At 59.5% G+C, this 22,383-nt stretch overlaps 1 protein-coding gene across 2 annotated transcripts; it reads right to left on the reverse strand.

Annotated features, from left to right (window-relative positions):
- Nucleotides 1–7,051: 7,051 nt before the first annotated feature.
- Tmem250 (transmembrane protein 250) lies at nucleotides 7,052–10,576 on the reverse strand. 2 transcript variants are annotated; one of them, XM_042681239.1, is made up of 2 exons: nucleotides 10,556–10,576; nucleotides 7,052–9,154 (listed from the first exon to the last, which is right to left on the reverse strand). In XM_042681239.1, the coding sequence occupies exon 2, from the start codon at nucleotides 9,056–9,058 to the stop codon at nucleotides 8,639–8,641; it is 420 nt and encodes a 139-aa protein (XP_042537173.1). In that variant the 5' UTR covers nucleotides 9,059–9,154; nucleotides 10,556–10,576; the 3' UTR covers nucleotides 7,052–8,638. The 2 variants fall into 2 exon arrangements, with proteins under 2 accessions (XP_042537173.1, XP_042537172.1); XM_042681238.1 differs by lacking the exon at nucleotides 10,556–10,576 and adding an exon at nucleotides 9,976–10,224.
- Between the last annotated feature and the right edge of the window lie 11,807 nt (nucleotides 10,577–22,383).

Here is a 22,383-nt window from a genome sequence, read left to right on the forward strand (position 1 = left end):
GCTGGCTTCCCATCCAAAGTGGGCGGTGGAGGGCCAGGCAACCATCACTGTTGGGCTCCTGTAGGGACACTGAGCCAGTCCACTGGTCTGCACTAAAAAGCCCCTGAACTCCCCACACCGCACTGCTGCCCTGGCGCTGAAGTCCAAAAGTGTCCCAAGGAGGGAGGGCAGCGAGATGTCTCCAGGACCCAGGCCAGCCCCAGCGCCCAGTCCCACCGGTAGCTCCAGACCACACTCCAGGGGCACGGTGGGTGACGGCGTCCGTGTGGCCCTCACCGCTGCCCTGAGGCCCAGCCAGCCAGGACTTCCGGGTGTGCAAACATCTGTGCGGCTGGCGCACAGCCCCTGGGGATGCCTGCTCTGACCACTGTCCCTCATCTCAAGGGTGGGGTCTCTCCTGGTACCTCTAAATTGCAGGTGGAATAAGGCAGCCGCTTTAATAGTGCAGAGCTCACACGCCATCACACTTCCAAAGACAGCCTCTGTGTGTTCATTTTATTTCATTATGTGGGTTTACAAGGACAGGACACCTATGTCCACCCTCTTAGACCCTACTCGCTTTCTTATTTATGGGACCAAGGTGTACATTTCCTTCCAAGAACTGAGATTGTTAGTCTCTGTTCTAAGGCCCAGAGTGCTGCCTGGGGCCGTCTCACTGGGAAGGGTCTGGAGCCTCCTCTGTTTGTGTGTAGCACTGACTTGGTGTCAGCCAGCCCAGCCCTGGACCACCATGGCGGGTACACTGGCCCTGGCAGGAGCTCAGCGCCTACACAGCCGGTGCTGAGGGGCTGAGGGCCCCCGTGTGCACAGTAGAACCTCCATCACTCCCTTTGCTGCTTGCAGACCAGCCCTGGCTGCTACACCTCTGTGCCTCCAAGAGCAGAGTGGAAGACCAGGACCCCAGCCACCCCCCCACGCCCCCTGTTGTTTCTCTCATTCCTACAGTCCTGTGGGTAGCTCAAGCTGGAAGTGGCTGACGGCTGAAAGGAAACTTGGAATTGCTGCTCTGGTCCCATGGCTCCCAAGAAGCCTGGCCTGTGGGCAGCCTCTGCCTCCACTGGCAGCTGAAGGAGTACGCTGCCCCGCCCAGCCGCACCCCTCAGCGGCTGGTGCAGCACTACCGGTCAGGGCTGTAGCTGGGAGGGCTGCACCTGCCCTCTAGGCTCTGCCTGGCCTAGGATGGGCAGTGCTGGGGTTTTACCTGGCACCAAGGTTGGCCACTTCCCTGCCACATGCTCAGCCCCGGGCCCACCACGCCGGTGGCCACGGAGGCTTCCAGACCCACAGCTCCAGGGCTGCCCTGGGCAGGGCAGCAGCTCAAGGGCACGGGACATTCTGGGGCTCCTGATCCCCAGCCTGTGGTCCCGCTGACTCCCCAGGCCCAGAGGACGGCGGTGGGATCCTTGCCAGCCAAGTTTGGAGCCCTTCGGCAGAAGAAAACTGGGTGAGTATTTTGGTTTCTTGTCAGTATCTGCAGCCCGTGGCTCCCTGAGCTGGGGAATTAGGGCAGGACTGTTTCGGTTCCCCTACGCCTCCCCTCGGTTTAAATTGGATGCTCTAATCTTTTCCCTTTTTTGTCCTAAATTTCCCTTCACCACTTTGTGCAGCTGTTAAGCAGCTGCTGCCTCCAGCTCTGAGGGTCGGGGGGGGGGCAGAGCGAGGCAGTGACTCACCCCCACCCCCAGGAGGGACAGCGGGGCCTCAACCGAGTCCCTGCAGTGGTCACAGCAGCCCGGGGACAGCCGTCCCTTTGCAGGATGCACTCTCCCCAGCGTCCAGACTAGAGCAACAACTAGAGCTACCTGAGCAAGACCATAGAAGAAGGGCTTCCAGGGCAAGTGGTGGGGCCGCTTTTCCAGACACTTCTGGAGGGAGACCTAAGGAAGCCTAGGTGAACCTCAGCATACTCATTCAGAAAATGAGCATAGAAAGCTTCCTCTGGGCCAAGGACACAGGGACAACAGTCCATTCATTTCTTCACCCATCCATTCAAAACAGGCCACCGAGTTCCAGGGTCTGTTCTCCAAGAGCAGGTCCAGCGTCCTGCAGGTTGACCCTTAGGACACAGGCTATCAGAGCATCCCTGAGGAGGCCCAGTAATGGACCTCTGGGCTCTGCCCATGCAGATCTTGCAGTCCTGGCCTGGCACGGGAGGGGTTGGCTACATGCTGGGCGGCCTACTGTCATCGTCTCCAGCTCCTGTCCACAGTGCTGCGGCTGCATCCAGCGACTTGAACAACAAGCCAGTCCTGGAGCTACACTGCAAGCCGCTCAGAGGTTAAAAGGGTTGGGGCTGCCTGCCAGCATTTTTCTGCCCACCTTGTCCCCTGAAGGAACACAGGAATAAGGCTGGGCTAGCCACCTGGGGGCTTCCCTGAGCCCCTCGGGTCTCTCCAGAAATCCCAGAGGGGGGCACAGGACACAGGTGGCAGGGATGAGATGAGAAACAGGACAGGAGGAACACACACACACACACACATGTGTGCCAGGCACACATGCGTGCCAGGCACATATGCCCAGCCATCACAGGCGGGGTGAAGGGTCAAATGAGGCCGCAGCCCCCTGACCTCGCAGGCAGGGTAAACGCTTGTGGACTGCAGCGGGTGTGAAGGGAGATAATGTGCTCTTTAGGGCGCTTTGTTCATTACAGGGGCCAAGAAAATTGACAGGGTTATCGCAAAACAATTTGAAAAACACACAAATAATTCATGTTAGTGTGATGTCATGGTGCTGCTGTAAATAATGAGTTCATACCGGTACCCGGTTTGCACCATCCAAGGGCTGGCCTGCCTGGGTGGGTGGGTGGGCGGGCAGGAATCAGAGCAAAGCTTGGCAGCAAAGGGCGTTAGCTTGGAGGAGCCTTCACAGCCCTGGAGAAAATGGGGTCCGAAGCCCCCAGCAGACTCAAGGGGTTTAAGGCAGTGCCTGTGTTCCCCTCCAAGACAGGCGGAGCAGTGCAGCCCCTGGCTGTGCCCACAGGAAAGACCCAAAGCACTCTCGGCTCTGTGAATCTGCGCAGGGGAGCGGCTGGCTGGCAGCTGGCCAGAGATGGGGTGGGCAGTAGGCTGAGACACAGCCCCAGGGCCAGGGTCACCAGCACACCTGGTTGTGCCAGCTTGGGGTTGACCACTTGTCCCTTCACCTGGCGCTACTTGGTCACTGAGAGTTGCAAACCCTGAGTGGGGCCTCTTCTGGGCCTCTGTGGAGGATCCTCAACCCCAGACTGTGGCCACTACAGAGCGGTGAGGTCACCACCCAGTCCAGTCCTGGCCAGTGGCAGGGGCACACAGCCACACCCAGCTCGGCATGCACAATCCCAGACCACCTGGCCAGTCCCCAGCATCTCGGTGTGATCACTGCCAGCCTGGACTTGATTGATCTCTCCATGAATATTCATGTGGCATTCACAAGACTGTCATTAATATTCTGAGAAAGCGGAAAGAATGCGGGTCCTCACTTACCAAGTGACAGTCGATATGCAGCTGATGGCCAGCCTGTCCACTCACCAGCCTCTGAGCCAAGCACGGTGGGCAGCACTGACCACAGCGACCCAGGGGCTCCCGCTTGCCCCATTACCTGGACCTGCCCTTACTGGCCACCCTCCTGATGAGCCCTAGCTTCCTCCTCCAGCCTCTGGCTGGCTTTGCCTGACCCTGCCCCCGCCCTGGGGCTGCAGCCTCCTCCCCCAGCCTGACCCTCTCTCAGCCTGCCCAGGGTGCTTTCCCACACCGCCAGTCCCGCTCTACCAGGTTCTGCATCAACTCCTCCTTCATAGGGCTACTTGCCAAACAGCAGACACCTTCCTGCCCCTCGGCCTGAGCCTGCCTGGCCAGCAGCCCCTGCCCCCTCTGGTTGCCCCATGCCCAGCTGGAAACCCAATCCATGGGCAGACTTTGCCTCCTGCTGGATCCCTGGGGCTCTGGCTCGTTCCCTGCACTGTCCCCCACTGCCCTGAGAGCACTGTGGCTCCAGGGCTACTGCCCGGGGCCAGCTGCTCTGCGGCTCAGGTAGGCCCCTCAGCCCCCGGCTACCAGCAGGATGGCAAGTGGCCACAGCTGGCCCAACCAGAGATGGACAGAGGACCTCTGCCTCTGACCTGGGCTCCTGGGGCTGCTGCGGTGGTGATTCAAACAGCCTGTTGGCTTAAGATAAGGCAATCTACAAGGAGCTGGCAGGACAGTACTCTAAAACCAGATGCCTACCCCACCCCTCCCGTGGCTACACCTTGGCAGGGGGCTGCAAAGCACAGGGCTGGGGGGAGCAGCCGTTGCGGGGCAGGGCGGGGGGAGGTGGCGCTGATAGCCTGCACCCTTCAGTCTGTCCCCGCCCCTGCCATCAGACGCAGTGCGGCCACACAGCCCTGCCAGAGGCCCTGTGTGACACAGCTGCCAGCAGGCCTGGGCATGCTGCCCAGATCTGGGGGGAGGGGGTGCAGGCTGAGAGCCGCTGAATCAGCTGGGCTGGACGTCCCTGCCGGTGCTAGGAGGCTGCTGGGGGCAGCTCCCTCTTTGGGAAGCTGTGGGGAGGCATGGCAGATGCTAGGATTTCTGGAAAGTCACCCTGCAGTCTGGAACTGCAGCTTCCTAGCTGTGTGGAGCAGAGCCTAGGCCTGCAGGGAGGCGCCGGGCAGGCAGGACCCTTCTTTCCAAACATGACCAAAAAGGGAGAAGAGAAATGCGCAGCGGCCACTGCTGATGGGCATGCTCGCTTCCCCAGAAATCGCTGACTCAGCACTGGGAGGCGTGGGCGGGGCGGGGGAGGGGGGGCGCTTGCTGCCGACCCAGCCGGGCCTTCCCAAGGTCAGGGAACATCAATAGTGGTACGTGGTACAGACCATCAGAGGAATCAGGAACCGGCCCTGGGGTCGTGCTCTGGCCCGCCTGCCCCTTCTATCCTTGCTGGGTGGGGCATCCCTTCCTGACCCCTCCCTCTCGGTGGACCCTTGGTCCCAGCTGTCCCTGGCCCACCCTCTGTTGAAACCATAGCTTGGTGCAAGTGCTGGCTGTTTTGGACCTCCACCAGGGTCTCCGGAAGCAGGTGGCTGGTACCTGGCACAGGTCCGGGTCTCTGGCTCGGCCTTGTCCATCTGAGATTGGAAACCAGTCAGCAGAGAGCCTCTCTCCAGTGCACGGTTCATTTATAGAAATTCCCCAACATGAGCTCTTCTGGTCACCTGCCCTCTGCTGGTTCCGGGGCTCTGGGTCTCCCTGGTCACTGACGGAGGCCCGCCTCTTCCACGGAGGTGAAGGTCAGGGGCGGCGGCATGGGCTATGATGAGGGGGGAGTCAGGACCTCATGGCTGCATGCCCAGGGTCCACCTGGAGATGGAGAGGCCTCAGCGGTGGGCAGCTCTGTCGCCCTCCCCCAGTGCTCTGCTCACGATGGCTCTCCGTCTGTCTGTCCCTCCTGTGCCTGTGCTCCAGTCCTGACCCTCTCCCGCCCAGGGACTGTCCTTTCCAGAGCCCCTCTGACTCCTCTAGACGCCGCCCCAGCCTCTGTGGTACGGCCACTCTGCCTTGGGTATTCCTTTTTGGTGATCTGAGCCAGGCCTGTGCTGCCCTCTTCCTCTCTCCAGGAAGCAGCTCAGAGTTCAGTTTCTGTCTGTCTCCCAAACTGATTTGTCCACCTGCCACCACTGCCCAGGTGCTGTCCCTCAGGGGTGGATGGGGCTGTTAACTCCAGACCAACACTGACCAAGTGCTGTCTCTGGAGGCTGGGCAGGTCAGCATGTTAACCCCAGACTTTCTGGTCTTTATGCCCGCCCTCCTTTCCCACCAGCCGCTGGGCACAGTGGACAGGTAGCTTTGCAGCTCCCTGCAGAGTTGCTGGCCTGCCTGTTACCTCTGTGGGCAGACACCGGCTGGCTGTGTCTGTCTTTGGCTCTTCCCTGCTCTATGAGTGCTTAGAACATGTTTTCATGGAGAAGCAAATAAACCTGAACTAAATGAGGCACTGCTGCAGAACGGCCAGTTCCCGCAAAGTGGCCCATAAGTGTCTCCTCACACAGCAGAGGCATACATAGCTGTTGTTGGGGGTCCCCACGCTGCCCCCAAACACCTTAGCCAGAACCTGTGGCATTGCCTGGTCTGCCCGTCTACCACTGGGCAGAGGGCCAGGGGCCAATCCCGAGTAACCCCAGCCCCGTTGAGCGAATGGAGCCTGGAGCCCAAGGGAGGCCCTTACACACAGGTAGCCCCCACACAGGACCTCCACTGCCAGAGGCCTGGGGAACAACCGCTCCACACGCATGGGGGCCACCGGGGGCTAGTGGCTCCCACAAGGGGCAACACAGGAGACCTGCGCTGAGGGGAGCTCCCCTGGCAGTGGCCTGAGCTGTCTTCCAGTGTGAGCAGCAGCCTGGAATGGGGAAACAAGGACCTCCCTTAGAGCAAGGTGATAAATAACAACAGGTGTGATGTATCTTAAAGTTGTCTTTGACTAGACAAGGGCCTTGAGGGGCTGGGAAGGTGGCTTAGTGGTATGGCGCTTGCCTAGCATGCATGAAACCCTGGGTTCAATTCCTCAGCACCACATCCACAGAAAAAACCAGAAGTGGTGCTGGGGCTCAAGTGGTAGAGTGCTAGCCTTGAGCAAAAGAAGCTCAGGGGCAGTGCCCAGGCCCTGAGTTCAAACCCTAGGACTGGCAAAAAACCAACCAACCAACCAACCTTTGACTTCTCCAAGCACCCAGACCTCAACAGAGCACTCTGCCACTCCTGCCTCTCCAGCAGGACATCAGACGTACCTCATCTTTATCTGCCAACTACACTGGACACCAGGCCCTCCCTGATGACTTCCTGAGACAGCTGGTCTCAAGGACTCCATAACCAACATCACAAGCGGTCGCTTTTAGAAACTGTCCCAATTTTACAGAATGGTTTCTATGGCATCTTTTGGCTGGTGATCATGTCCTTAAAAAATAAGACTGAGCTTTAAAAGCTGGAGAGCTTGCCCTACGTGTGAGCCTGTATGTGCGAGGCTGTTCTGATTCCCAGTCTCAAGAACACAAAAAGTTTATGTTCTGCGCTTTAAGCAATCACTCCATCAACACTTTAAAAAAATAGGTTTAATGCAGGTGGTTCATCTCATAAAGAATTTAACAGGCACTCGGGACACTGGGCAGCGGGGCGTGCAGCAAGGTCTCAACGCCTCTGCCCTGCTGCTCACATTCATGCCGGCACGGCATCCCTTCTGCTACCAGCCCCCAAATACTACCTTCATCCAGCAAGGGCTGCGGCAGCGCTGAGTATCACAAGCTAATTAACACAGAACAAAACTTCTTTGAGGAAAGAGCATGATTTAGTGCAAAAGATTCTCTGCAGCAAGAAGCAGGGTCTACTGGGGAGGCTCCTCACCCGCCCGCCCCGGAACTCAGACGGACGTCTTCTACAGAGCCCTTCTGTTAGACCAGTGAACGGAAGCTGGCTGCGAATTACAGAGCTTGTTTCGCAGCCAGTGTTTTTTGCTTTCCCTACCTGTTTGGATTTTCCTAACTTTCTCTTCAAGGTGCACATTGTCCTCACAGACCCTCAGTGACTGGCTCACCCGGCAGGGCTGGGTCACAGGGGCCACACCCACGCCTTGGGAGTAAGGGTGACAATTTGGGGAGAAGCAAGTGTTGACCAACTACCATCCTCAGACCAGCCCAGTGACAGACTCCCAGCCTCACCACTCCCACATCTCACTAACACTCAGGCCCACAGCACACACAGGTGCCATGTTCCACACCCCACAAAGACCAGAACAGGGGTCTGGGTGCTCCTGGACACTCTCCTAGGCCCATGTCTGTGTCACGTCTGGCATGCTCTAGTAGCCATGGGAGGAACCAGGAGCCGCTACCGGCCTACAGACAGTCTTTGCACATGCCAGTCTAGGAGACAATGTACTATGTTCTCTGTGGTGGGTCCCAGCAAGACCTCTGCCCTCTGCTGGAGACAGGCAGCTCCCAACCCCACAGAGAAAGAGAATCAAAGGCCCCAAAGCCAACGAGGCCACCCGGCTGCCCTGCTGTTCTCAGCGCGCCTGCCCAGTGAAGGCATGGGGCTGTCTGCGGGCGCAGGCACGCAGGCCTGCTCCCGGGGGTCCTGCCCCAGGCACCTGCCAGTGTTGTCTTTGGCACACTGCTGGACTGCATGAACCAACCCAAGCGACTCTTGAGCCTCAGGACAGCTCTGTGGCAGTGTGGGGTGTCTGCTAGTGGACCCTGACCAGTCCCTGAGGCTGGGGTGGGGGAACAGTGGTGAGTGGGGAGGGGCCGTGAAGCCAGGAGGCCCCTCTGTGTCCAGGACCCTTCGCTGGTGGGGCTTAATGCTGATCTGGGTGACACGGGTCTCAGGAGCAGACTGGGAAGATGGGCCACCCCAGAGGACAACATGGAAAAGTGCCCGTGAGAACCATAGGCAGGAGGCCCAGAGGGCTGCTGGGCCTGGACTGGAACCCAGGAACCGTAGCACAGAGCCAGCGGGAGGAAGGGGACAGGGTCCCCATGAGCAAGCAGTCTCAGCCCTTTTGGCTCCCTCGTGGGAGCATGTGCTGTAGGCCTCGCCTGCAGGATGGGACAGAAAAAGCCCAGACCAGCCCCAGGCAGCCAGGAAGAACCGGAACAGGGCACCGTGAAAGCCCATAGAAGCCGATGCCCTCACATGTCCACGAAGACCATAAAGCACCAGCCCAGACCCCCGACCAGGAGCATGGTCACATGGATGGCGTAGATGAGCAGCTCGTTCAGCAGGCGGAAGTCCAGGCGCCGGCGGCCCATCAGCAGCAGCAGCACAGACAGCTTGAGCTGGAAGCGCAGCAGCACACGCACGCCCAAGTACTGCAGGCAGAAGAGGGCGGCCAGTGCTCCCCACAGAGCGGCCGTGAAGAGGCTGCAGCTGAAGTACAGCAGGAAGCGGATGAAGCCGTACAGCCAGCGCGTCTTGATGTACACGTCAAAGTTGTTGTACTTGGTGCGTGCCAGGTGGGAGGTGCGCACGGGCCCGCAGGCTGCGTGCAGGCAGGTGGTGTGGGGGCCGTGGAAGGAGCGCACCCGGCGCGGGATGGGCATGACCGGCATTGGGCCCAGACAATTGCGGCGGTGGGGCCTCCAGCATAGGTGTCATGGACTCCTAGGCCTGGGAGCCCGCAGCTGAGCCTCAGGGGAGGCCTGGGCCTGTAGGGAAAGGGATAGGACAGGATGGTGAGTGCAAGGACAGCAGGAAGGAGATGCTCTTCCCAGGGAATCAGCTAGAAGGAGGTGCTCTTCCCAGGAAATCAGACGGTGCAGCGGGACTGAAACAGGCCTGGGAGATGGGGGGTTGCACCCTGGGGCTCAGTCTTCCTACAGAAAGTTGGGGCACTAGTGGCTCATACCTGTAACCCTAACTATTCAGGAGGCTGAGATCTGATGAACCCCCATTTAAGCTGGCCCAGGTAAGCAAGTCCTAGACTCTTTAATTAGCTGCCCCAAATAGCTGGAAGTAGAGCTGTGGCTCCAGTGGTAGAGCCCAACCCTTGAGTACAATAGCTCAGGCCAGTGCCCAGGCTGAGTTGAAGACTCCAGACCAACACCGCACCTGTCAGGAAGCTAGTGAAAGCTAGAGATATCCATTCTGTCCCCAGTGCTGGGAGAGGGGCTGGCTGGGCCAGGTGCAGCCCCTCACCCGGAGTCCCCGGGGGAAGGGGTGGCTCCCAGGGGCAGTCGGTGACAACGCCAATGGGGCTGGGACTTGTGGAGCCTGCCTAAGCCGCTCCGTCCCACGCGTAGCCTCTTGCTGCCTTTTCTAGGCTTACGGGCTCATTTGCCGTGCCCACCTCTGCCCAGGATCCCCGGATGCCTGATCCAAGGACCACAATGGGTCAGGGTTGAGAGCAGGGTGCCCACAGGCCGGGGTCTCCGGGGCGACCTGCTAGGTCAGAACCCCGGGGTTGTCGGGTTACCTGACCCCCCCATTCCCATTCCTCCGCTGTAAAAGGGGGTGCCAACACCAGCACCTGTCTGGGGCTGCCTGTACCGCGAGGGGGTGGTCTAGGCGGTGTCACCGCGGCGCTGCGGCCCCCATTTCTCTCTCCTGGCGGTGGATTTCGCTTCCCCTACTCGGCTTGCCACATAACCGGCGGCTGGAAACGACGAGGGCTCAGGGCGGGTCCGCGGGCGGAGGAGCCCGGGTCGCCGGCGGGGGAACGTGGCTGCTCGGCGGCCGTGGACTTCGGGCCAGCTCCCCCGCCCGGCTGAAGGCCGGCCCAGGGGCCCAGGGGGCCTCGGAGGGAAGGGAACCTGCGCGGCCGGGCCCGGCCGCCGCGGGCTGCGCGCCGGGGTCGCGCGCCCGTCAACCCAGGGCCCGCACGGGGGCGCTCGGGGCCGGGGGGCCGCGCCGCGGGCCGGCCGCGCGCGGGTCACCCGGGCCGCGCGTCCCCGCGCCCGCGCTCCGCACGCGGCGCCCGGCTTCGCTCACACGAGCGGCTCGCAGGCCGCGGGCCCCCGCTCTGTCCGCGCCGCGCGGGCCCCGGGCCGCGGCCCGGGCGCCCACGGGCACCGCTTCCGGGCCGGCCCCCGCCCGCCCCGGCCGCTCACCCGGTGCCCGCTGCGCAGCAGCGCCCGCGTCCCGGACCACACGGCGGGCCGGCGGCGCCGGGGGCCCGGCCCGCGGGCGACTCCGTGCCCCGGAGCCGCGAGAGCTGAGCGGCTGCATGCTGCCGAGGAGCGGAGGGCCCGGCGCGGCCTCGCGCCCCGCTGGCCGGGGCCGGCGCGGAGCCGAGGGCGCTGCCGGGGCTCGGCCGGCGGCGGCGTTTGGCCCAGCGTGGGTGCCGTAGCGCTGTCCCTCCGCGACCACCGTAGAGCGGGCCTCGCAGTGCCCGGACCGGAACTCGACGCCGGCCCGGGTCGAGCGCGCGTACGTGCGCGCGCTGCGAGCGTCCATGACGTCATCGCCCTGGCTACCTCGGGTACCTGCCCTAGCCCGCGCAGGCGCAGGCTGCCCCGCCCGGCGCGCGTGGGCGGCGCGGCGAGTGCGGGGTGGCCTCCGCCCGGAAGGCGCTGCGCTGCGGTCCGGGCACGACCTGCGAGCCCGTGCGGGTGCTGGAGGGGCGGACCCGTGGGGCGGACCCGTGGGACGGGGAGCCGTTGTGCAGAGCCGGGCGCCCGCAGGCCCGGACCCCCAGAAGAAAGTGGGGGCCTGGGGCGCCCCGGCCCGGGCGTCAAGGTCGGGCTTCCAGCAGGAAGTCGGTGGCTGGAGGACCGAAGGGAGGAGAGCCGGGTCCGGGAGCGGCTGGCTCTTCGCAGTTGTCCCCGCTGTCCCCCTGGCCCTCCGCCCGTCACCCCGTGCAGGCCAGCCGGGCCCGGGCCCTGTGGAGGAGGGCAGCGGGGAGCCCGCCGAGCCGCTTTGGGCGGCCCCGCGCCCCCAAGCCCCCGGCCCCGCGCCCCTGCGCCCCGCGCCCCCAAGCCTCCAAGCCCCTGCGCCCCTGCGCCCCGCGCCCCTACGCCCCGCGGCCCCTGGCCCCGCGCCCCCGCGCCCCTGGCCCCTGCGCCCCCGCGCCCCTGGCCCCGCGCCCCTGGTCCCGCGCCCCCGCGCCCCTGGCCCCGCGGCCCCGCGCCCCTGGCCCCGCGGCCCCGCGCCCTGCGGCCCCCGCGCCCCTACGCCCCCGCGCCCCTACGCCCCGCGCCCCTGGCCCCGCGCTCCGCGGCAAATTGCTCCCGAAGATACAGGTGTCTTCCTTCCTTGGCGTCCGTCTGTCCACTTCCCAAGCTGTGGGTTGTGAGGCCGTCACAGGCTCACATCGGAGCCGAAAGCTTCGCGGAGGCCTGGGAGTGTGGTCAGGTGGTGAGCCCTAAGTTCGAACCCCGGTACCACGCGGGAATCGCAGCTCACGGCTCGCCTCTCATGGCAGCCGATGCCGAGTCTCCCCGGGCCGGGGAGGACAGGTCACGTGTCACACGACTCCATACCTGGCTGTCCCTTGTCGATGTCCTGAGGAGACACACAGACCTTTAGGCTCCACTCCATGTCACAGTGCAGGCTACATAACCATCCATCGGCCCAGCCCTGGCTCCGGCCCAGGTTCAGGCTGCTTGGGAGAGCAGAGGCAGAGGTGTGAGCTTGAGAACCCAGCACTGACTTCCCGCTTCAGGGTGCGTGCCATCCTGTGATGTCAGGTGTCAGGAGGGGAATGGTGCCTTGCCATGCTCGTGGTCTTTGTGTAGGCCAACATCCAGAACCAAGGCCAGAGGTGGCCTTTCTCTCAGATGAGCACATCGGAAGCCAGAACCCCAGGATCCATGTGAATACAGTTCCAGTGCCCCGTGGTCAGCTGACTGTCAGGGTCTGCTGAGCTGCAGGTGGCACACCGCCCTGGGTTTTTTGTTTCTTTCCCAGTCCTGGGCCTTGAACTCGGCCTGGACACTATCCCTCAGTTTCTTTTGCTCAAGGCTAACACTCTACGACTTGGGCCACAGTGCCCCTTCTGGCTTTTTCTGTTTATGTGGTGCTGAGGAATCGAACCCAGGGCCTCATGCATGCTGGGCAAGCACTCTACCACTGAGCCGCCTTCCCAGCCCTGCAGCAGGTTTTGTAGGCCTGCGGCTTACAGGAATTAATAGACTTAAGAATGGCCAGGTGTGCTGTGGCTCAAATGGTAGAGTGCTCACCTTGAGCTGAAGAGCTCAGGGACAGCACCCAGGCCCAGAGTTCAAGCCCCATGACTGACAAAAAAAAGGGGGGGTGCTGGGAAGGTGGCTCAGTGGTAGAGTGCTTGCCTTACATGCATGAGGCCCTGGGTTCGATACCTCAGCACCACATAAGCAGAAAAAGCTGGAAGTGGTGCTATGGCTCAAGTGGTGGAGCACTAGCTTTGAGCTGAAGAGCTGAGGGACAGAGCCCAGGCCCAGAGTTCAAGCCCCAGGACTGACAAAAAAAAAAAGAAAAGAAAAGAATGGTCATGTGCCAGTGGCTCATGCCTGTAATTCTAGCTACTCAGGAGGCTGAGACCTGAGGATCCCAGTTTGAGGCCAACCCAGGAAAATGTGTGAGACTCTTATCTCCAATTAACCTCCAGAAAAATGGGAAGTGGTGCTGTGGCTCAAAGTGGTAGAGCACTAGCCTTAAACAAAAAGAGCTCCAGGACAGTGCCCAGGCCCTGAGTTCAAGCCCCATGATGACAACCACCCCCACTCCACCCCCCACCAACCAAAAGAGAATGGGAAATTACAAGTTTAGGAGCAGTCCCGTGAAGCTTCCCAGCTTGTGACCTGCAGTGAGTCACCCACAAGCTCTCCAGCTCAGCCTTCCTATGGCCCCAAATTCCCTGCCGGTAGCTTCATGAGGGACCCTAGTCCAGACCTCAAACTAGACAAGGCTCACTCTTCAGATCTTGTCTTAGAAAACTGGCAGGAAAATGAATTGTTGTCAGGTTGATTCGTGTCCCTTGGGCCCCAGGATGTCAGTACATGACTGGAGAGAGGATCTTTAACGAGGCCACTCAGGTAAAGTAGTTCACTAGGGTAGGTCCTAATCCAAGCTGAAGAGGTCAGGACACAGACACAAGCAGAAGATGCCCCACGAAGACACAGAAAACAAAAAGAGTCCCATGATACCTTGGCCTCAGACTTGAGCTTCCAAGACTGTGAGAGAGTAGCTGTCTACTGTTGCTTCTGCTTGGTCTGAGTGCTTCATTATAGCAGCCTGAGCAGGCTTGAACCATCCTTGCCACCCCCACCCCCAACTCCTGGGGCTTGAACTCAGGGCCTGAGCACTGTCCCTGAGCTTCTTTTGCTCAAGGCTAGCTCTCTACCACTTGAGCCACAGTGCCACTTCCGGCTTTTTCTGCTTTGTGGTACTGAGGAATCGAACCCAGAACTTCATGCATGCTAGGCAAGCACTCTGCCACTAAGCCCCCTTCCAGCCCTGCCCTCCTTTCCTCCTCCTCTTCTTTTCTGTCCCTTTCTTCTTCCCTTTCCCCCCTCTAACCAGAGGGTTGCACATTCTAGACAGCCTGTACCATAGAGCCACACCCCAGTCCAATGCATTCCTGTTTGAAGCCACCATATGCTGGGTGCTTAGCAGCAGCCTTGATTTGTCAGCAGTCATCTTGACAGGAGGAGGGCGCCTGTCCCACCGGCACATGCCGCTCCTGCGTCCACTTTACAGGGGCTCCGAGGGATGGTAGCTTGCTCAAGTCCTCAGCCAAGGTTTGGGGCACAATCACTGCTCAGTAAATGCCACCAGGAAGCAGATGCTCCCTGAGAGCCGGCCATGCATGGGGCTCGTGAATGGAGCCCCTTGATTTCTAATACGGGGAAGGGGTCTTCTTGCTCATCTTCATGTCGGTGGCTCTGGCCTTTTCCAGGGCACCCGGGCCTTGACTGCTTGATGGTTGTGCCCTTCTAGCACTCCAGACCTGAGAGGGTAGGGCTGGCTCTTAGGGCTGCCTTTGTCCTCTTTCCCAGCCTGGGCTGTGCTAATTTCACAAAAGACAACCTGAACTGTTGATGGAGCTGTTCTGCGTTTGACAGCAGTGAGGATTTGTGAGCAAGCTCATCATTATCCTGGAGCGTGGGTGATCGGAGCCCACGGCGGGTGTATTTTATGACATGCTCAGAAGACAAACATGGGCATTTATATGTCACTTGTTGCAGTATAAATGCTAACTTGTACTTCTTTCAAAACTTCTAATGAATTGTATCCATTCCAGAAGATTTACAGGGTGGATGGGATGCCTCAAAATGTTACTTTAAACATATTTGTCACTTTGGCAACAGCACCGGGGGAAAGAAATCTGGAAGATATTGCATTCAGAAATAAATCATAAATGGATGCATCTTAAAAGAGGTTTATTTTGGTCGTTAATGGTTGATGGGCCCCCCCAGTGCAGGATTTAAAGTTAAATTATGCAAAATCAAAAACAAACCTTATAATACTTAATCAAACATGCATAAAACTGTCAGGCCCAAATAAATTCTCTCAATTAACTTGCTTCAGATTGTGATTGCATTCGCTAATTTAATCAGCCCCAGAATAATGTGCAGGCCGGGTAATGATGAATTCCCACGAACATGCACCCCAAGGGCGGCCAAGGCAGGTCCTGCGGCCCAGAGTGGCAGCCTGAGGGCGTAGGGGCCATAGGGACCAGCGTTTTCCTCTTTCGTTCGCAGTGTTGGAGATCAAACCCGGGGTCACAAGTGTGGGCTGACAAACGCTGTGCCGCTGACTCGAACCCCGGCCTACACTGCTCTCAGCAGAAACCTTTTCCCCTGGGGGGCGAAACCTGTGTCTCCCCCGAGAGACAGAGTCCAGTAATTGGGCTATGGCCTCCATCCACACCCACCACTGTCCTGGAGCAGGGTGGGCTCCATTCATCCACGGGACCCAGCCAGACCTGAAAGGCCCTGTCAGGAACAAAGGCTGCCTGGCTTTGGCTTGGTTACAGAGGCCCCATTCCTCCTGGCCTTTTCCAGAACAATGAGAACCCGCACCCAAGCCCAATGCAGAGGGCACCCCCACCCAAGCAAGGTTCAACAGCCCCCAGACGAGACTGGCAGCCACGAGCCTCACTGTAGGAGCAATGCTGGCGATCGTTTGGTCTCTTCTGGTAAAACCTAGTTATTCAGATTCAACCAGAGGCATTATTGGACCTTGAGGAAGGGATAAGACAAGCAGACAGACAGACAGACAGACAGACAGATGATGGAGAGAGGCAGAGACAGAGGAGCGGATTGCAGTTGAGTCACGTAGGAGCTCAGTGAGGGCTGCTGGCCTCGGCCTGGCCCTCTGCCCTGGGACACTCCCCCCATCCCGCATCCCAGCGGGGGGTCTCAGTGGAATCGCCGGTGGAGATGTGTAGCCCCCGAGTGCCCCGCTGCCCTGGGACCCAGGCAGACGGGGCCGGGCCAAGCCTGAACGGCAGCAGGTGGACAGCAGAGGCTTCATTAATTATCAGCTAGGGCCACCGTCCTAACTAGGTTTGCATTCTCCCGGGTCTCCTGCCCAACTTTACAGAATGCACAAGTTCTGTGTCTGTGAACACCTTTCATGAATCTAATGTTAAATGGCCACCCTGTATCCACTGTGGGAAGTCCCCTCTTCCAGCTCATTGTTCTTCTGCGGCCAGACATGTGAGCCTGGGCCAGCATTTTGTCCTTACAAGTAATTCTGGGGCGAACACCTGCGGCCGTGCCCTTTTCCCATAATGCCCTGGGTGGATGTGGGGACCCAGATGGCTCTACCGGGCTGACGGGAGCTGCGGCCAGTATTTGTGGCCCATAGCTGGGCCTGATGATGTCTGCCCGCCCACAGGCCAGCCGGGCAGGCAGGTTCTGTCCTGAGATCTACCATCATGCCCTGCGCCCCCCGCCCCAGGTCAAAGGTGACATTCAGAGAGCCAGCCAGCCCGAGGGACTTCCCCTCAGCTGGCCTTTCCAAGCAGGCAGCAGACAAGCAGACAGCACTGTTGGAGGAGCAACGCGGCCTCCTCACTGGGTGGGGGGTGGCCCTGGGCTCCCCATGATGCCTGCTGGGCTGGGGGTACGTGGGAGCCTCACGTGGACCTTTCTCACCTGTTTGTACCTCTGCATGGCCTCCCCAGGTGAGCAGACAGGACGAGGCTACTGTCCCCGCTGGCAGACACTACACCACAACGGCGTGGCCAGACTTCAGCTTGGCCAGTCCGCCTACCCTCCTGTAAACACCCACTCAGGTGCGTGCTGTTCGCAGCTCTCCTCCCCATATCCCACCTGCCACCCCCAGGCCTCCAGACACTCTCCAGCTCCTCCTTCTCCCGAGCAAGCCAAACCCACAGTGGAACTCAACTCCTTCCCTGTTCTCTGGAGATGTGAGCTCTGCCTGCTTGCTGTCCGTGACCCTGATGCCAGGACACCAAGCAGCCTCTGGCTGCCAGCAGGAGTCACACTTCCCAGCGCCTCCAGGCTTGCTCACGGCTTCCACTCCCCCGCACCTCAGTCAACGCCTCCTTCCCACCCTTTGCACCTCAGCTCAAGCCCTTCTGTAGGAAGCCTGTGGCCTGAGGGCCAGACACGCTGCATTTCCCCGGGGCGCATGGGAGCTTTCTGTCCATTCGCCTTCTTCCATCCACTGGTCATGAGCACCTTTTCTTTTCTTTCTTTCTTTTTAATTTTTTCCCAGTCTTGGGGCTTTAACTCAGGGCCCTGCCCCTGAACTTTCTGTTCAAGGCTAGTACTCTACCACTTTCAGTTTTCTGGTGGTTAATTAGAGATAAGAGTTTCACAAAGCTGGGCGCTGGTGACTCACGCCTGTAATCCTAGTTGCTCTGGAGGCTGAGAACTGAGGATCTCAGTTCTAAGCCAGCCCGGGCAGGAAAATCCGTGAGACTCTTCTATTAGCCAGCAGAAAACTGGAAGTAGTGCTGTAGCTCAAGTCCCTTGAGCTGAAGAGCTGAGGGACCATACCCAGGCCCAGAGTTCAAGCCCCATGACCAACAACAACAACAAGAGATTCACAGACTTCTGCCCAGCCTGGCTTTGAATTGCAATCCTCAGATCTCAGCCTCTCTGGTAGCTGGGAACACAGGCGTGAGCCACCGACGCCGGCCTTGAGCACTGTTTGACAGGGCCTGGGTTCTGTCTGTTCCCATACTCATTGGATGCACCCAGACTTGCTCTCAAGAATTTGAATGGAGCGCTTGACAATACTCTTGTCCCCACTGTAAGGGCTGGACTCCTAGACACAGAAGCTGAGCTGGCCCTGCCTCTTGGACAGCTCAGGAGGGGAACATGTGGGTGGGGGGTCAGTATGGAAGCCACCCCAGGGCACAGGGGCCAGGGAGGAGCAACACCCAGAAAAGAGGGCGGGGTGGGGGCAGGCAAGGGAGCAGCGCCACAGCCCAGGGCAGGTGAGCAGAGGAGGCCAGGAAGTCTTGTCGGGGCTGGGGTCTTCCGGGTGGGCCCGAGGATGGAGGAGAGCACGGAGCCGGCAGGGCCCTTGGGGTGGAGTGACAGCGGTGCCAGTGCTGCCCTGTCACTGCGCTTTAGTCCCACTCTGGTTCTACTCCTGGTGGAGAAATGCTCCTGGGACAAGCACGTTCCCAGCTCCCATTGTGCAGTGAGGCGTGTGTCCTGACCCCTGGAAGGGGCCTCGCAGCCCTGAGCTTATAGTCAGCGAGACACTGACTCAAAGACCCAGGGATCCACCCAGAGACCCTCTCAGGGACCCCCTGCCCGGGGACTCGCTCACGTGTACAACCGGAGGCCTGGGCTTAGCAGCCCAGCAGGTGCATGAGGAGGCCAGCAGGGGGCACTCTGAGCCTGGGATTGGCACGCATCTGCGTTGGATGCGGGTGCATGCATGCATCCTGTGGAGAGCTGAGCAGCTGTGGCTGTCACCCTGACTGCGTGGATGGAGGCAGCTCCTGCGTCCTGTCTCGCTAAGCTCAGCAAGGCTTGACTTAGTTCAGCTCTGGCTCACCCCAGTCATTCCTGTTCATCCCAGTTCTCTACGTGTTTTAGTTTCCACCTAGAGTCAGCTGAGCATGAAATGGACCTTCAGTTCTTGCCAGACACATCAAGCCTGGCCTGGGGCCTCAGAAAGATGGGGTATAGTGGTATAGGAGCCCCTTGAAGCATTAGGAACCCTACTGTTGGTGTGCCACAAACCACTGAGCCCCTCCGTCCTTGGGGTCCCTGGGTGGAGCTGGTGTTGGGGTGGGGTGTAGGGTGTGCTGGGCAGCACCAGCTCTGTGTCCTGCCCTGCAGCCAGCCTGCTCTGGGGTTGTCAGGCCCAGAGCACCTGACCCACCACCCTGTGCTCATGTGCACACATGTGCGTGTTTGTGTGTGAGTGTGTGGGGCTGGCATGGCCCTGCACTGGTGCCACAAGGGGGCGACCTTGCTATTCGGTCCGGCCCTGGTGCTAGCCGAGCAGATGGTAGGTGGGGGGGGGGGGGGGGGTGTCCGGCACTCCTCTCTAGCTCCTGCTCCTGAAACGAGAGAGCTGTTGGGCTGGGTGTCCCTTGAGTGCCAGAGGCCTGACTAGCAAGCTTGAGGCCCTGAGTTTACAGAGAGAGAGCTGTCACGTGTGGGCTGCAGGACTTCTTACAGAAACACACACCTAGAGGACCTCTCCTCGCCCTCCCCCCCCCCCCCCCCCCCCCGCCAGGCTGGCAGGGGCTTTGTGCACTGCACCCAGGCTGGGAGGGACTTTAGAGAATTGAGGGGAGGGGGCGAGAGGGAAAGGTCGGGGGAGGGGGTTGTAGAGGGGGAGGGGACCCTTCTCCCCAGGTGAGGGGATGGAAATTGAGCCAGAATTCGGTGCATGGACAAGGCCTGCACTTGGACAGCATGTGCTGGCTGTCTCATGGAGCCTCTCCTCCCCTAATTCCATGAGTGTGGCTGACCCGCCTTCTGCTGGTTGTGCTTTGTCCCTTCCGAGGTCGCCAGGGCAGCGGCGGGGTGGGGGGGGGGGTGAGGAGGGAGAGGGAGGCAATGTGGACAGGACTCCCACAGCCTCAGGACTGTTTAGCTGTGGGTTCAGCTGTGGCTTAGGCAGCCCCACCCTGGCTACCTCTACCCCCAGCTGGCCAGCTGAGCAGCCCAAGTCAGAGGCCCCTGGGCAGATGGGGCTCACGTGGCTCCATGGTAGATCTGCCTCAGACGTCCATAGCCCAGTTAAAACATTTCAGGAGCCGGGTGCTGTTGGCTCCCCCCTGTAATCCTGGCTACTCAGGAGGCTGAGAGGTGAGAATCACAGTTTACAGCCACCCCAGACAGGAAAATCTGGGAGACATCTCTACTTAATCACCAAAAAGCCGGAAGTGGAGCTGTGGCTCAAGTGGTAGATCGCTAGCCTTGAGCAAAAGAAGCTCAGTTCATGCCCCAAGAATGCCTCCCCCACCAAAATAATAATAATAGAAAGTCAAGACAATGGCAAAGGGTTTTGTGTGTGTTCCAGTCCTGGGGCTTAGACTCAGGACCTGGGCAACGTCCCTGACATTTGTGCTGAAGGCTGCCACTCTAACATTTGAGCCACAGCTCCACTTCTGGCCTTTATTGATGGTTAATTGGAGATAAAATCTTATGGACTTTTCTAACCTGCCTGGCTTTGAACTGTGATCCTCAGATCTCAGCCTCCTGAGTAGCTAGGATTACAGGCATCCAATGCGTTGCACACTTTAAAAAATTGAGAGGCTTTCTTTTTCTTTTCTTTTTTTCCTCTTTCTTTCTTTCTTTTCTTTTTTCTTTTTTTGCCAGTGGAGGGGCTTGAACTCTGGGCCTGGGTGTGGTCCTTGAGCTCTTTAGCTCAAGGCTAGCACTTTCCCACTACAGCCACAGCGCCACTTCTGGTTTTCTGAGTGGTTTATTGGAGATAAGAGTCTCACAGCCTTTCCTGCCTGGGATGGCTTTGAACCATGATCCTCAGATCTCATCCTTCTGAGGAGCTGGGATTATAGGAGGGAGCCACTGGCTCCTGGCTGTCAGACAATTGTCATATGAGTAGCTATCTGCATGAATGAATGCCTCCTTATGTGAATTGTCCTGCTGCCCAGAAAGGCAGAAAAGCAAAAGGCTTGGTCCCCTGGCTGCTGGCACTCTCTGACAGTAAGGGGCTCACCGTGTGCCTCCTTCTGTCCCCAGCAGTGACTTGTGTGCAGATCCGGTCCTACAGAGGCTAATCTGACAGCCTCTGTTCTCGCCCATCGCATGCGGGCTCCCGGTGAGCTCAGCCCCGGAGCACAGAGCCATAGCTTGGCACAAGCTGGGAGACCTGTGGGAAGGGGTGGAGACTTGCATGGCAAGAGGTCCTTCGACTGTTGCTACCAGCACTTGGAGTTATTTATGAATTCATCTATTTCCTGGGACAAGCCTCTTTGCATTCGGTTGCCATGGTAGCCTTAAATCTGGTGTCTTATTAATTCTGCATGTTATGAAATAAATATAGATCAGACAATCGCAGTGAAGGTTCTATTTTTTTTTATTATGCATTTGATTCTCACATCTGGGGCAGGAGGCTCCTGATGCACGGCTTCCCTTAACACACACCCATCAGGTTAGGTCCATACACTGCAGACCAACTGTTTGTGTGTGTGTGTGTGTGTGTGTGTGTGTGTGTGTGTGTGTGTGTGTGTGTGTTGTTGTTGTTGTTTGTTTGCTTGTTTTTGTTGGTCCTGGAGCATGAACTCAGGGCCTGAGTGCTGTCCCTGAGCTCTTTTGCTCAAGGGTAACACTACCATTTGGAGCCATCGGACCATTTCTAGTTTCCTAGTGGTTAATTAGAGATAAGAGTCTCATGGGCTTTCCTACCTGGGCTGGCTTTAAACCATCCTCAGATCTCAGCTTCCTGAGTAGCTAGGTCTAGCTCTTGCTTGGATGCCACAAGTCTGAGACTGGGCAGGGGAAGGGCTAGGGCCCCACTGGGGGCCATCACAAGACCCTAGGTGGCACACTGGTACCCCTAGCGAGCCATGGGGCACTGTACATTGGAACACAGAACCTCATGGCTTGCAGAGCCATGGCTGCCAGGCTGGGGCCATTCTGCCTTTTTGGTGCTGCTGGAGGCCTGAAGTCTTTCCTGGTCCTGGAGGTGGTGAGTCTGCTTGGGTCGCAGCTAGGGCTTCAGTGAGGAAGGGCCTGGATGCACGCCTCTGATATTCACTGATTCCAGACCAGGGCAGGGGCCCAGCCATGGAGGGGGCCCACTGAGGGCTCTGGGTCTAACTGGCTTTCCCTGGGTTTCTTCCACCTCCGAGGACACCAGCTGAGCTCTTTACACACCAGGACGTGGCTGGACGTGGTAGACAGGGCTATTTTACGTGGAATGGTTTGCACAGACACCATGCAGTTTCCTAATCACCAGGACTCCAACCCAGTCTGTTTGCTGCCCGCACAAGGCCTCTGCCCAGACTCTCCCGTCAAGTGCCCCTGAGCCCTTCACCATTCTCAGGAGCACCCCGACAATGCCCGCTGCCGGGCTACCTGCAAGTCTGCCCGCCCAGCCCCCGGGGCAGCGTGAGCGTCCAGCGGGATGTGGACGGTTTCTCTCCAGAGCCCCTGCTAGGTCGCTATGAAAACGCATCACCTCGGCCTCCACCTCTCCCACCACGACTGAAACCGTGCTGAGGGCGGAGAGCAAACTGAAGCCCGGGCTGCGCCAGGACCACAGGAGTAGACTCTGGAAACCAGACTCCAGAGGTTCCTCCTCCTGCAGGGGAGGGAGGCCAGACCCCAACATGCTCAAGGCCCTCCCGGCGTCTCTGTGGCCTGGAGCCCGGCGCTGTCTGCCTGTTGGTGGGGAGCTGGGGTCTGTCCACACCGGGGCTCAAGGGTTGGGGACAGGCTGTGAGGCCCGGCCCCCGCAGGCCCATCCATCCCCTCGGCCGGCAGCCAGCCTGGACCGCTCAGCTGCTCCGAGCCCCCAGGGCCCGATCAGGACATCGACAGAG

The sequence above is a fragment of the Dipodomys spectabilis genome, unplaced genomic scaffold, assembly GCF_019054845.1.
Source record: "Dipodomys spectabilis isolate Male_0828 unplaced genomic scaffold, ASM1905484v1 ptg000067l, whole genome shotgun sequence".
Classification (NCBI taxonomy): domain Eukaryota; kingdom Metazoa; phylum Chordata; class Mammalia; order Rodentia; family Heteromyidae; genus Dipodomys; species Dipodomys spectabilis.

Coding starts and splice junctions, on each gene's coding strand:
- Tmem250 (XM_042681239.1), bottom strand. CDS start 9,058: ATGCCGGTCATGCCCATCCCGCGCCGGGTGCGCTCCTTCCACGGCCCC.